The 15,934-nt window shown below is 37.4% G+C and overlaps 1 protein-coding gene and 1 long non-coding RNA gene across 2 annotated transcripts in view; both read left to right on the forward strand.

The window, feature by feature from the left end:
• Positions 1-1,733: 1,733 nt before the first annotated feature.
• LOC122078194 overlaps positions 1,734-15,934 on the forward strand; it is a 49,399-nt gene continuing 35,198 nt past the window's right edge. Inside the window, exon 1 of the mRNA XM_042644081.1 lies at positions 1,734-3,607. Within this exon, the coding sequence (XP_042500015.1) occupies positions 2,189-3,607 (1,419 nt within the window). The 5' untranslated portion in view covers positions 1,734-2,188. The remainder of the gene's footprint in view (positions 3,608-15,934) is intronic.
• On the forward strand, positions 3,614-7,082 carry LOC122078195. Its single transcript, XR_006139987.1, has 2 exons — positions 3,614-6,065; positions 6,666-7,082. It is a non-coding gene; the product is annotated as an uncharacterized LOC122078195 (long non-coding RNA).

Here is a 15,934-nt window from a genome sequence, read left to right on the forward strand (position 1 = left end):
AGTTTTTGAATTAATTGTGCTGTAACTACTTGAGAGCCATATAAGCCCTTTTGAGATTGTGTGAATCCTTTTAATTATGTTGAGTGAATCCCTACGATATCTCTAAATTCCTCTCCCCATCCACACCCCACTCAAAACCCCCAAAAAAAAACTAAATTATCTATCTTGTATGTTTATTGTTTATTAATGAAATATTTCCAATTTATTACTTCTATTTGAATTTTCTTTGCTTTTTGAGCTTAACCTACATCACATACCAATGATAGTGCAGAGAATGGTAACATTGACGTGGGATTGACATAGTCAAGAAAAGAAATTAAATATAATAAATAAAATCCATATAAGCGGCATATGGTATATTGCTTCAAGTGTAAAAAAATTTCCTTATAAATTAATGAAGATCAAAAAATAAAAAATAAAAAAGAGAAGAATAACTAGAAAAAGAAAAATAAAAAGAAAAAGAAAAAGAAAAAGAAAAAGAAAAATAAATTTAACTAGGAAGCTCTTACAGGGAAACCAATTAAAGTCCTCTTCTAATTCCAGTTAGTGAAAAAGGTCTATGTTTGGAAGTGTTTGGAAGTGTAAGGGCCGTGCCCAAACATAGAGGCAAGCAATCGTCAAGTGTGATATTGTTTTTTGTCCTACTCAAGTCAATAACATGATGTAACCTAAAATATATCCAATTGGAATGAATTGGTTCTGTTTGATTTTTATTAAACTATTATTCGAATGCTTGCTTTGATACTTGTTGTTACTCAAGATTTGTGGACCTTTTGATTTGATTCTAAATCCTAGTTCTCAAAAGAGCACTGCTAGAGAATAGAGAATAGAAAGTAGACAGTAGAGGCTAGAGGCTAGAGGCTAGAGGAGTATTTATTTATTTTTTCTTTCTTTTTGGTAAAGCGCCAGAGGAATACCTTAATTCCTATGAGATCCAGCCAAAATATTCAAATATACCATGTTGTCTCAGATTTTATTTCACCTGTTTTTTTGGTAACATTATCTTTATTCCATCTTGATACTCCAAGATCTGCAAATTTAATCAGATTTGACTTCATATTAAGAATCAATTTAGATACTATTATGATTCTAAGATGATGCATTGATTCTTACCGAAAAAAAAGAAGATGATACCTTGATTTGGTTGAACCAAATCATCATGAATTGCCTCTTGAGATTATGGAATTAGGGCACCACCCACACACATGGTTTATTTTGTGTGGATTGGTGACATTGTTTTAAGAATCAGGAATCAGCCAATTCGTATTGGAATCAATAAGATCGTCTTGTTTTCAACTATTCAAAAAAAATAGATTTATAATAGGAATCCCAAGAATCAAAGAGTTTTTAGATCAAAAGGCCAATCCTAGGGTTCTGAATACCAATTCCATCCCAATTCCTTGGTTTGAAATTAAGGTTGGTGGTGTTAGCCATTGGGATTTTTGGGGGACGGGGGTGTTAAATTACCCATTGGATATTATAAACATTTTTATGTACTTCAAATTTCTCTGTGGAGCCGTTGCAACTCGCAATCCACAACGTGCGTAAATAAATTGTTTCGTTCAATTGTTTGTAAAAGGAGAGGGAACTCCCTTGGCGGTAACGTTTGGTGGGAATTTTAACGGAAAAAAAAAAAAAGAAGTTTGGTGAGAAGACGAAAAAAATTTCAAGAAATTTATAAAAACCCTTTATATAGACTGGCATTTCCCCACCCCCTCCCTCTCCTACCAGAAAAGAAAAATACTCTTCCCCCCAATAGACTTCCAACCAAATAACGTGTGAACTGCGTTATATCCTTACAACTTAAAGTCTTCTTTGAAAGCATAAAACCTTACACAGCGAGAGAAACAAAGCCAATAGGTCTCGTCTTCGTGGAACCCTTAACTCTTCAAAAGAACAATACCAGAAGATTACAGAAGAGAGAGAGAGAGAAAGGAAAAAAAGGAAAGAAAAAAAAAATCTTTGAATCATTTCTAGGGTTTCTCTTCGAATATATTCTCTCCGTCTCTTTCATTTTTCTTTTACAGATCGTTGAACGGAAGTTAGGTTTACAATCTAGATTGGATTATCATTTTCATTTCCTGCGATTAATCCAACAATCAGCGAAGAAAACGAGAAGAAGATCTATTTGATCGGAGTTCTTGGCATTCTTTCACCATTTTCTATAATCTTTCTCTGTTTTCTTGTCATGCGATTGTTTCAGGCGACCACTAGTTCGTCTTCGGAGGGTCGCAAGCAGAGGAAGCCGTCTTCTTCACCACATTCTGGGCGTGGTTCCGAGCGAGACAACTTGCGAGCTCGGAAGAAACACAAGAAGCTTGATGCTATTTGCGAGAATTTTTTCACTCGTAATCGTAATATTCAAGCAGAGCCGAACGAAGGCAATGCCGAAGGAACATCGGGGGCTGTTGGTTCGGAGCTCCGTCGGAGCTCTCGCGCTAGGAGAGCTCCTGTATTGCTTGATTCGTCTCCTCCGCCTGTGAAGAAAAGAGGTAGAGTTGATAAAGGTGGCGATAGTTCGGGTACGAAGAAGGGAAGGTTTGTTGGTAATGAGGAGGAGAATGATAGTCCAGAGAAGCCTTCCCCTCGTCCTAATTCTGGGGATTTGGAGGAAACGGAGACTTGGAAATCAAGGTTGAGATCTAGGGCTAAACGTGTTAGTTTTGTGCTGAAAGTTGAGCAAACTTCTCCCCGTGGTAAAAGGAAGCTTTTTCAGGAGCCAGATAGATTAAGAGAGGAAACTAAGTTGGCTGATACCGATTCCAATGCCAAGAAAGAAGAACCAGAGGGAGCGAAATCACATGATGGAAAGCTAAAGAGGCATGGCAAAGCTAGGGGACCAATGCGGCTAAAGAGTGACAATCTAACTATGGCATCTGCTAATAGCAAAGAAGAAGACCATGAGAGGGATGCGGTGAAAATAATATTGGACTTAGATGGGGAGAGCGTTCTGCCCATGGAGAGCACAGTGGGTGGTGGAAGTGAGAGGGAGGTGGTATGTGATAGTTCCACACAAGTAATTGGGAAAGAGGAGAGCCAAACCACTATCGTTTTACCGGCTGAGGAGGATGTCAGTGGCTACAAGGATTTGGAGGCCAGGGACGAGAAGGTTTTGGAAACTGCGTCAGAAAGCGATAAGCAGATGGAACAAACAGAGTTTAAAAATGAAATGGGAAATAGAATGGATGCTGCTGAAATTGTTGGACCCCAGACAAACCAACCAGACAATGAAGGATGTCGTGCTGACAAAGATACATGCTCCGTTTCTGGCAGAACCCTAGAAAATGAGAATGTTGAGAAGGAGAGGAAGGTAAAGAACCTTACAACTGATGCACTTGACAAGCCACGAATACATGAAGGGCGTAGATGTGGTTTATGTGGTGGAAGAACTGATGGAAAACCTCCAAAGAGGTTAGTAAGGGATTCTGTTGAGAGCGATAATGAGGGAGGTGGTGGGTCATCAGCCCCAGAGGACCCTAACTATGATATATGGGATGGATTTGGTGATGAACCTGGTTGGCTTGGACGTCTCCTGGGTCCCATACATGATCGTTTTGGTATTGCTGGTGTCTGGGTTCATCAACATTGTGCTGTTTGGAGTCCAGAGGTGTGGTTCATCGACTCAACTGCTTTTCTTATTTTGATTTATTCTTCTGCTTTACGTGAGAGATGCTGTGGATATATATGAGTTTTTTATATGTTGATTTATAGAAGTGCCAATTGTTAGAGGTACTGCTTCTAAGCTGACTGACTGCTAATAGCATTTTGGTAGGTAGTTACATCCATTTGATATCTAGTTAACTTTTCTGAAATGACAGTACTAACAAGAATTTATAAGAATCTGCTATTTTGTTATTCCTCGTCATCATTTTCAATGTTTAGCAAGTGGGTTTTCTGATTGGTTTGTTCTTGTTGGACTTAGATTAGTATGATAAGATTTTTCAAAGTAGCGATGGGTTACATGTTTGGATGCGGAGGAGGCTGTAAACTCTAAGAATCATGTGATTATTGAACCAATGGGGAAATTATCTTATATGCTGATCATGCTTAGACCACTAATCTACTACCTATGTGGAATTTATGATGCATATTCACACTTGTTTTGGAATAGAGTGAGGTTAGTGGATGGTATGTTCATGGGTCTGTAAGACATCTTTTAAGTTTATGAAAAATATCAAGCCTGAAGAGTAAACTAAGTATGGAACAATGAAACCATTTTAATGTTGGACTCATTTAAAGAATTTTTTTTTTTTTTTTGCTGATGTGGATATGATTAATGGGATAGAAGAGGTTTTAGGACCTGGTGTATTTAGAAATTCTGGATAAATGTTTTGCAAAAAAGAGCTTAAATATATCATGGGTAAGTCCGTTGGCTTAAATTTTGCATAGAACTAGATGCCCATGTTAGTCTAAATCGATTTCAAGAGATTGTAGGGTATCAAGATCTTGAAGATCACTTCTCTGTGATCGTATCTGTTTCTCCTTCTTATTCGATGGATCAACTTCCTAAAATGAACTCATAACACTTGTAATGGGCTGTTAAGTGTATTGGTATTATGGGTGTTGTGTTAGTGTTACCACAGGGGTATTTGGGGAGATAGTGTTGGTTCTTTATATTTATTTATGTAATGTTTAGTAGTAATGTGATTTTAAAGGTGTACTTGTAAATGCTCCTTTATAATATTATATAAACATCATAAGAGCTCACGGTTTGGCATTCTGTACAAACCGTGAGCCTGTTTTCTATCCAAAGCTTGCATCTCTCTCTCTCTCTCTCTCTCCCTCACTATCACTCTCTTTGATGTGCAAGCCACCTATTGCTGCAACTCACTACTATGAAGACCTATAAAAAACTAGGGTTGTGATTGCTTATGCCAGTTTCCGATCATTCATAAGAAGTTGATGAAGCCCTCATCTGAAACTAAGGTTTCTGCGTAAGGAAGGATTTATATCATCTGTGCGTGGTCTTTTCTACTCTGATTTCTTGATCTAAGATGCCGCTGCTCTCTTATTAATTGAAGATTTTATTACTTCTATTATGTTCCCTGCGATTGCTTGTCTACGATGTCTTTGTTTTTATATTCCAAACCCTAATCTGAAAAGGATTTTTCAAGATCTTACTGAGTTGTTATCAGATTGGTGCAATATTCTGGGATATTTTTCTCCCTATACTGAGGGAGTCTCGACTCTGATTTGAGGGCAATCAGAGTTCTCTAGCCCCTTGCGATTTGAAGTTTCTGATTTTCTGCTCAGAGAAGTATATTGTGGTTTTCTCCTTCTGCGGTTTGAATTCTTTTATTGTGGTTTGATTGATGGTTGATGGCTGACCCTAAACCTACTGCGAATGGTGTGAATGTTTAGATTTTTTTTTTGGTGAATAAGTGTCCATATTAATACTATCAAACTCAATAGAGTTTCTAATTACTTGTTATGGGCGCAGACGATTAAGGTTTATATTAATCCTAAAGGGAAGATGAAGTATCTCAAATCCATACCGCCTTCTTCTGATTCTAAAGACTATGAGGATTGGATGTATGAGAATGACACTCTTCTCATATGGTTGTGGAACAGATGGACCTTGCAATTGCAACAATTGTCATGTTCCACACCAGTGCCAAAGGAGTTTGGAATGACTTGAAGGAAAGCTTCTCCCAGGAGAAGAATATATCTCGTATTTATGATTTGTATTATAATTTATTACCTTCAATCAAGTGGACAAATCTTTGAATGAATACTTACTGCCTTTAAGGGAATATTGGAGGAGCTCAATATTCATCAACCCTCTCACTATTTGGAAAAATTGAAGAATCAAAGACTGAATTTCAAGTTGCAAAATTCATGGCCGAATTAACTTATGATTATCTGTCAGTTAAGTGCCAGTTGCTTGCTAGGGAGAAGGTGCCTTCCCTGAATGAGACATTCTCTTGTCTTTAGCGTATTGTTACACATTCCAGAGCTTACATCTCATCCTCTCCAAAGGAAAGGTTCTGCGTTTGTCGCTGGTCGTGGCCGTGCTTCTGCCTATCTTGGGAGAGGTTGTGGCTCAGGGGGAGGTCGTGGTACAGGTAGACAACAGATTGACTGATCCTCTAGACACTTTACTTTTTTATGGCTAGCCTAATCATATAGTTGAGACTTGTTTGGCTAAACATAGTAAACCAGAATGGGATCAACAATTAGCTAATTTAGTTATGTTAGATGGTCATACTGAGGTGGTGTCTTTTGGCGACACGACCCTTGCTACTTCATTTGAAACTTCATCAGGTTCTGTTTCTCGAGATGACTAATCAAATACTTAACGTCTCCAAAATCTTGAGTCATCCATTGCTACTTCCTTATCCACAACCACTATTATGCACACATGTACATCAACCTTTCTTACTACCACATCTTCCACTCCTTGGATAGTTGATTCTGATGCTTCTACTCATATGACTGGTAAATCAGAATTGTTTTCTTTGTTCTCTAAAATTCGTAATCCTTCTCCTGTAATTCTTGCTAAGGTCTTCTACTCATGTGACTTGCCATGGTATAGTTTCACCTATTTCATCCATCATTCTGTACTCTATATACCACAATTACCTTTAAGTCTTTTATCATGTAACCAACTTACTAAATCTCTAAACTTTTGTGTCATCTTCTAACTCTCTTACTGTGCTTTTTAGGATCTTCAGACAGAGAACGATTGGAGGCAGACTTGAGCAGGATGGACTATATTATCTTAATTTTGTTGGACCCTCTATTGCTGTTACTACTACTTCTAGTGGCACTTTGGGGTATCTATCGTTATCAAAACTTCAGCATGTGGTACCTAGTCACAAGTCTGTGTCTCACCTTGAGTGTGAAGAATGTGAACTTGGGAAGCATCATCTGTAGTGTGTCTAGAAATCCTTTATTTTTGTTAGTACATTTAGATATTTGGAGTCCTTATTGTGTAAAAAATAGTGTGGGCTTTTCTTATTTTGTCACTTTGTGTGACGATCACTTTTGTCTGACATGGTTGTATGTGTTGAGAGATCGTTCAGAAGTTCTTTCTGTTTTAAAGATTTTTATGATGAATTAAAGACTAATTTTGATACTTCTATTAACGTTTTTCAATCTGATACTATACTTGAATATCCTCAATATGTCTGTTTTTTTGTTTAGCTTACGGAACGATCTACCAAATGAGTTGTTCTTATACACCTCAACAAAATGGCGTTGTTGAACGGAAAAACAAACATTTATTGGAGATTGCTTGATCTCAGACAATTCATATGAATGTTGTTTTAAATTTTTTGGTGTGATTTAGTTCTCACAACTTGCTATTGGATTAACCGAATGCCCTCTTCTGTTCTAGATTAACCATCACCTTTTTCTATTGTGTTACGAAAATCTCTCTTAATCTTTGCTACCTCGAGTTTTGGTTGTGTGCTTTGTTTATAATTTTCAACCTTAGGTTGATAAATTGTCTCCTAGGGCTGTCAAGTGTGTTTTTCTTGGTTACTCTAGAACTTAGAAAGGGTACAAGTGTTATTATCCTTTTACTTAAACGACAGTTTGTCAGTGTCGATGTTCCCTTTTTTGAGAATACTCCATATTTTTCACTTACTGCCACTAGCTCTTCCCTTGGCATAGATGCTATTTGCTTACCTCTTATTCCTACTCTTATACCTTTTGATGATGCTCGAACTGCTACCTCGTGTCTGTACCACTGAAAGTTTATCAGCAGTGTAAGATGAATAGTGCAATCTAGTTCGATTATTCCTGCTTTACAGCCCGCCACACGATCTGATTCTCTAGCTAGTTACTCTTAACAAAATACCCGTTCTTACACTAAAAAATCCATGGTTGTTTATCCTATAGAAAATTTAATTTCTCTATTCGACATTCCATCTCCCTTATATAGCTTTGCTTTATCCTTATCTGCTCACTTTATTCCTCAATCTCATTGTAAGGTTTTATCTCATCTTTTGGTGGAAAGTGGCTATAGAAATGAAAATGGATACCTTGGTTTCTCGACAGACATAGACTATGGTGGATTTACCTCAAGGTAAGGACTGTGCAGTGTTGCTAGGTGTACACCTTTAATTACAATCCAGATGGCTTAGTTGAACGGCTAAAAACCTGTTTGGTTGTGAAGGGTTATACTTAGACCTATAGTTTAGATTACTTTGAGACCTCTCCTGTGACTTAATTTGGTTTGTGTATTTATTTCCATAGATGTGAATTTAGACTGGCCTCTATATCAGTTGGATATAAAAAATGCTTTCTTATATGGTGATGTACACGAGGAGTTGTATATGGAGCAACCTCCATGGTATGTTGCTTAGGGGGAGAATGCTTAAAGAGTTTGTACACAAGGCAATTTATAGTTTAAAATAGTCACCTAGAGCTTGGTATGATAAGTTCAGTTCGATTATTACTCGGTTTAGATTCTCATAGTGTAATTATGATCATTTTGTATTTATTCATCTTTGGAATTCTAGGGTGATTGTATTGGTTGTGTACGTTGATGATATCATCATTTGTGGGGATGATTCATTTGGGATTATAAAGGTGGAATCTTATCTACAACAACATTTTTAGAGGAAAGACTTGGGTGCTTTCAGGTATATTCTTGGTATGGAAGTGCTTTGAAGTAAATAAAGGATTAGTCTGTTACAGAGAAAATATGTATTAAACCTTTTGTTTAAGACTAGTATGCTTGCTTCTAAACTAATTGATACTCCAATGGATCCATACCAGAAGTTTGGACAAATGATGGCAAGGAATTTGATGATAAGCACCGGTACAGGAGATTAGTAGGAAAACTCGTTGACCTTTTCGTTACAAGACTTGACATGTCTTGTTGTTGGAGTTATTAGTTGGTTTGTGGGGTATCATAAGGGGGTTTAGTGATGCAGAATTATGGCTGGACCGGGTTGACCCATCTGGCAATCTCGACTGAGACGAACCAGGTCCGGTTGGGTTGTTGGGATTAGTAGAATATTTTAGGATTACTTTATTTAGGAAATATTGAGTTATTTTAATTGGGAGGATATGCGATCTTTTATTTTGGGTTATTTTGGGGTTAGCTATTAGATGAGTAGAAATTTTCAATTTTAGTTTTATTGTGCTTTTATTCTATTGGTCTAAGATTTAGGAAGTAATTAGGAGTTGCTATTTTTCAGTTTTAAATTTTAATTAGGCAATTTTTAATTTCAGTTTACTATATAAAGGCATGTAACCCATGTTATTGGACAGATTTGAGAATGGATTGAATTGAATTATGTAGTGTCGGATGGGTACTTGCAAGGTCATGTGACCTCCTTCCCCCCCTCTTTCTTTGTGCGACTCCTCCCTTGCAATTCTGAGTTCTCTCAATCATTTCTTCCCTTCCCTTATCGGGCCTCCATCAAGTGTTATGAGAGCCGAAGGATACCATCCTCCCACTCCATCAACCCCTTTTTTCCTTTCCATTCCTTTTGCTTTCCTAGCTTTGCAAAGAGTTGGAAAAAAAAAAAAATCATCTCTGTTCAGAACAGAGAAGTCGAACCACTCACAAAACCCCAATCCTCCTCCCGTCAATCCATAAGCAAACCCTCATGGCCTCCAGTCCTCTTTACCCTCGCCATAGAGCTCCATTTATAAAAAAAAAAAAAAAGGGTGCAGCAGCACAACCCCCACCTGACCCGCTGAAATCCTCCCTTCCTTTGCAAAACCCCCACTGTTTTCGGTTTCATAACATCAAAAAAAAAAAAAAAAAAAGAAGTGGAAATTACACTGCCCTCCCCTGAACTGTACTTTCATATATATCAGCACCCTCCCCTCTAGTATGAAGATTCTATCAAATGTACCCTTTCTGTTAGATATCCCTATTAAGTGATGACATCACCCACTCAAGCAAGTAATTTTCTTCCAAAATTACCCTTCCATATGAATGAACCCTTAATCCCTAAAAAGACTAAACAAACTAACCCTCTTTGTCGCCGCTGCTCCTCTCCGTAGTCCCTTCTTCATCGTCGCTTGCCACTCTCTGCCATCGACAGTGTTTTGACTGAAAACCTGTGGCAATTTGTTCCATCGTCGTTGCATGTCTTCATCGACATCTGGATCTGCTCCCATTGTGCTCCTCCCATCGTCGGTGCCCCTTCTTGAATGCTCTGATCCGCAGCCCTAACCCCACGAACTTGCTGTTTCTCTACATAGCTTTCGTTGTTGTGCCCTCAATGACTTACCTGTCCCTCAATTTCGTTTCAGACGGCTGATGGAAGCAAACAAACCAACACGATGTCGGAAAATTCCAAAATCATAGTAGAAAGTGGCAGCAATAAAAAGTTTTAGGAAGCTACTAATGGAAGTGAGCAGACGAACAACATGTCTGGATCTTCAATGGTTCGAATTATAGAGCCACTAAAAGTATTGGCAGTGATGATACCAGGGAAGAAAAATGATTACAACAAATAAATAATTTTTTTTTCCTAATAAGATTAGAGAAATAGTTATTAGTGAAGGAAGTATGGTTGATGTTAGTATTAGAGAAATAGTTAATGGTGATGGTCAAAAGCTATTCCTTGCATCCTCTCTCTCTCTCTCTCTAAACCCACGCACCCTCTCTGTTTTTCCACAACTCCCATATGGATAGATGAATGGGCTTCCTAGAGCCAATCAACTCTTTCTATTTTTTGGGCATTGCCTTTAACTAGTATAAATCTCTGATGGTTGAATCTGATCTTCGACATCTAAACCTTTGATAGTTCGATTAGATTGTGTAGAAATAGATGGGTTTTGATTGTTTTTGAGATTAGCCCAGATCGTTAATTTCATTGCAATTTCTTTCTGTTGCCATGTACTAGTCTTCCATGAGGCCGCTCTCCTCCATCTTTTTCTTCCTATACTTACGAGTCAACACTTTGAAAGGTTTGACGGCTTGGGGGTGGACTAAAGTTGCACCTCGATGAAAGCTATGCAGAGAACGAGAAGTTCGAGCGGTTAGGGCTGAATCGAAGAGTGAAGCTATACCAAATGATTTAGGCACGAGCGTGATTTCTCCCATGAGAATGCGAAGTAGAGGAAGCTTGCTTGAGCGCAAGGTGCGAGCTTTCTTCCAGACGTGTGTTGTTTCAGAGAAATCTGGATTTTGATTAAGAAAAGAAAAAGAAGGAAGAGAATATATATTTATTACTACATGGGTAAACTAGTCTTTTTACAGGCCAATTTAACACCGTCAGTCACTTATGGGATGTTTGATAGAATCTTCAAACTAGAGGGGAGGGTGTTGATATATATGACTTGATATTAAGCCATAGTTCAAGTATGTGGGGGGAACTTGATATTAAGCCATAGTTCAGGGGGAGGATAAGAAATAGAGAAATTGGAAGAAGAAGCAGAGAGCGCAAGAGGCATCGGAGAAGAAGAAATAGAGAAATTGAGAGATTTTAGAAGAAAAGAAAGGAAGAAGACATACCTGGTTTGAAGTTCCCACCTCCAAGTCGCAACTCCATAGCTAGGTCGAAACACCACCGCTAGTCATGGGAGCCCCTTGGTCTTCCTTCTCCTTCACAACAAGTTCATTGAATCTTTGCATCAAACAGTTCTTGGCATTGATTTCCTGGGTTTGACAGAACAGAAAAAAAAACCCTTATTGGTTCTTGAGTGCTACTTTTCCCCTTTGTCGGTATATGAACCCCAACCCCTTGTTTTACGATTCCATCATCTATCACGTTCTTATTTCCCTATTTTCCCTTGCCCTTCTCTTTTATTTTTATTAGTCCCATATTTTTCTTAGTTTCCAAGTTTACCCTCCTCCCTTTACACGTTATATTGTTTGTGTTTCAAATCACACTTCCAATATTACAGCATTGCCACTACTCTTCAAAGTTCCATTATTTACAATCTTGCCATAATTTGCTCAATTTCAATATATTTACAAATCTACCACTTTCTTGCATTGGGGGAGTTGATGCAAAATTAAGGCTGAATCGGGTTGACCCGTCTAGCAATCTCGACTGAGATGATCTAGGTCCGGTTGGATTGCCAAGATCAGTAGGGTATTTTGAGAGTTACTTTATTTAGGAATTATTGAGTTATTTTAATTGGAAGGAGATGCAATCTTTTATTTTGGGTTATTTTTGGGGTAGCTATTGGACAAGTAAAAATTTCCAATTTTAGTTTTATTGTGTTTATATTCTATTAGTCTTAAGATTTAGGAAGTAATTAGGAGTTGTTATTTCAGTTTTAGATTTTAGTTAGGCAAGTTTTAATTTCAGTTTATTATATAAAGGCATATAACCCAAGTTATTGTATCGATTTGAGAATGGATTGAATTGAATTGTTTAGTGCCATATGGGTACTTGCAAGGTCGTGTGACCTCCTTCCCCTCCCCCTCTTTCTTCGTGCGACTTTTCTCAGGGATTTCTTCCGTTCCCTTACCGGGCCTCCATCATCTAGGTAAAGGGCTCATTTACCTGATTTGGTTGGATATTCTGATCCTGATTGGGTTGGTACCTCATTAGCATATTGATTTGGTTGGATATTCTGATCCTGATTGGGTTGGTGTTGATGGTGATAAGAGATCTACCACATTTTATTGTACTTTTCTTGGTGTCAATCTTGTCACATGGAAAAGTAAGAAGCAAGCGACTGTGGCTAGATCTAGTGCTGGGCTGAATATAGGGCTATGGCTCATACTACAGCCAAGTTAGTGTGGTTAAATTATTACTTCAAGAGTTGGAGTTTTCGGTTATTAAACCTATAGAGATGCTATGTGATACTCAAGCTGCTATTTTTATTTCGAGTAACCAGTTGTTTCATGAAAGGACCAAACACATTGAAGTTTGTCATTTTGTAAGGAATGCCGTAATGAGGAAGTTTACTGTCACTCTTAATTTTTCTGCAGATCAGTTGGGTGTTATGTTTACGAAACCTTTGTTTAATCCTGCTTTCCGGAAAGGCTATTCCATACCTGAGCATGAGTGATTTGTATACTCTAGCTTGAGGGGGAGTGTTATGTGTATTGGTATTATGGGTGTTTTGTTAGTGTTACACTGTTACCACGGGTATTTTGGGGAGATACTGCTGGTTGCTTTATATTTGCTTATGTAATGTTTAGTAGTACTATGGTATCAAGGGTAAACTTGTAATTGCTCCTTCTTTATAATATTATATAAACATCATAGGAGCTCATGGTTTGATATTCTGTACAAACCATGAGCCTGGTTTTCTCTTCAATGCTAGATATTGTTTCACGGGTTATACCAAATCACCTAGGTGCAGATACTGGTTTCTTGTGCTAGATATTGTTTCACGGGTTATACCAAATCACCTAAGGTTAGAATACCTCAATAAACCTGAATCGCAGGATGGAACAATGGCCAGAATGGAGAACATAGCTCAGGAGAATCAGGGTCTGATTGAACATAAACCCAGGTCGATGGTTTAGACCGACAGGCAGAACACAATTGTAAAATATGATTCAAATCTGAAGGACAGATTACAAGATATGGAAGAATCCCTTTGTGATGAGGATTCTTGAAAACCCAGAGCACAGAAGAATTTGATGATTGGTTTAAGGGTTCAAATTGAGATCTGAACTGAAATCATTGATTAACCAGTAAACTAAACTCAGAAACAGTTAAGTAGAAATAGAATTCAAAATCAAATGAAAAATTGAAATTTTGTGGAGTTATATTTGACTAAGGAAATGAGGGTCGATTTAGAAATGAGGGCTTATAACAGGTAATAAATCTGATCTCACCTGGGAAATTGATAGCCAGTTTCAGCAAGATTTAGTAAAAGAATATATCAATGTCATGTGCTGGAAGTAACCAGAAATTTAGATCTGAATTTGCACATCAGCATTAGAAATTGCAGGATAGAAGAATTAGAACAACTGACATGATATGTGATAGGAGATAGAGAGAGATAGGAGAGGGGATATGAATATATGATTATGAATCCACCTGATTTGTAGATCTGGAATCCACCCGGTTGCTACTGAATCAACAACAGCTAATCACTCTAGAATCCACCTAATGTTAGGGTATTGATTGAACAATAACCCCCAAGAATAATCCCAGAACTCCAATCGAATAAGTCACCACAAACAAGGGATTCAAGAAGACCAGATTTGGAACAAAACCCAAAACAGGGCAGAACAAGGGGAACCTGTGGTTGGCTGTAGGAAGCTCTGATGGGGCTCAAACTTGGATCGATTGGAGATCCTATTGGGGATAACAAAACCCCAAAATTTCTTCAGATTCCGCCGGCTGGTATGGAAGATCTGAAACTTCTTGATTTCAGGCTTCAAAATAAGGAAACTTTGTTGAATTCCAAGAACAGCAGTAAGATATCTCTGATGGCCTCCAAACCATGGTTGTCACGGTGCCAAGGCAAACCAAGGTGTTGGAGGGCTGTCTAAGACTCTAAGCGCTTAGGCGAGAAGGCGCCCGCCTTAAGGTGAACAAGACGACCAAGTGTTATTTTTTATTTTCCCTCTTTTCTAACATTATTTAGTAAGCTACATATGCGTTGTATCCTAAAAAATCAACATCAAATCACATAAGTCATAAAAAAAATCAACATTAAATCACATAAGTCATAAAAAAAATCAACATTTAGATTAATGCTCTTGTTCTATAATAAGCTTGATTGGTCAAATGATTGTTTTTTACATGAGGCTTTTTGTATTAGATATAACATAAAACTAGCTTTCCAACAAGTCCAAGATTACTTAAATTTGAGTTATAATGACAAAGTTATGTTCCGGTCAAACTTATTTTAAAATGCGTGAATGCTGTTAACATAGTTGTCACGGTGCCAAGGCGAAACAAGGCGGTGGAGGGCTGTCTAAGTGCTTAGGCGCCCGCCTTAAGGTGAACAAGGCGACCAAGTGTTATTTTTTATTTTCCCTATTTTCTAACATTATTTAATAAGTTACATATACCTTGTATCATAAAAAATCAACATTAAGTCACATCAAGTCATTAGAAATCAACATTTAGCCACATCAAATGATAAAAAATCAACATTAAATTATATTAAGTTATACAAAATCAACATTTAGAGAAATGCTCTTGTTCTATAATAAGTTTGGCTGGTCAAATGATTTTATTTTTACATGAGACTTTTTGTATCACTCGTAACACAAAACTAACTTTCCAACAAGTCTAAGATTATTTAAATCTGAGTTGTAATGACAAAGTTATGCTCCGATCAAACTTATTTTAAAGTGCGCAAATGCTGTTTAATCGCTTGAATGGAATTAATTCTAGCAATGTTTTAACATGATAGGATTTATTAAATTTTCATAATTGAGAAAAACCCCAGCATTTAAAAGTTGAGAAACGCCACTGTAACCAAAATCCAGTTTTTGTTTTTGGACTTAGGGGTTGACTTTTTATCCTTTTGGAATTTAATTTTTAAACTATTTTTTATTGAATTCAAATAGGGGGTATTTACTTATTTATGAATATTATCTTAAGTAAAATATTTGAAAACATTTACTTAAATGTTATTTGACATAAATAGTGCCAAAACACAAGGCGATATGCAGTGCAACAAAGCGAATGTCGCCTAGGCCTCCAGGCAAACCGCCTGGATGCCAAGGTGACGACTTAGTGACACCTAGGCGATGCCTTGACAACTATGGCTATTAAAATCTCCTGAATGAAAATAATTTTATGGCTATCTAGAACAAAAGATTATTTTACCGGACTTTTGGTTTTTAGCAATGTTTTAACATGATAGGATTTATAAAATTTTCATAATTGAGAAAAGCCCCAGCATTTAAAAGTTGAGAATCGCCCCTACAACTAAACTCCAGTTTTTGGTCTTGGACTGGGGGTTGCCTTTTTATCCTGTTGGAATTTGATCTTTAAATTATTTTAATTGGATTTGGCTGCCTTATTCTGTCACCCAATATCCAAGTCAGCACCGGCAGTACCTTGTGGCACCCTTGCGGCCAGGTTGGCTT

This window comes from Macadamia integrifolia, chromosome 5 (genome assembly GCF_013358625.1).
Source record: "Macadamia integrifolia cultivar HAES 741 chromosome 5, SCU_Mint_v3, whole genome shotgun sequence".
Taxonomy (NCBI): Eukaryota; Viridiplantae; Streptophyta; class Magnoliopsida; order Proteales; family Proteaceae; genus Macadamia; species Macadamia integrifolia.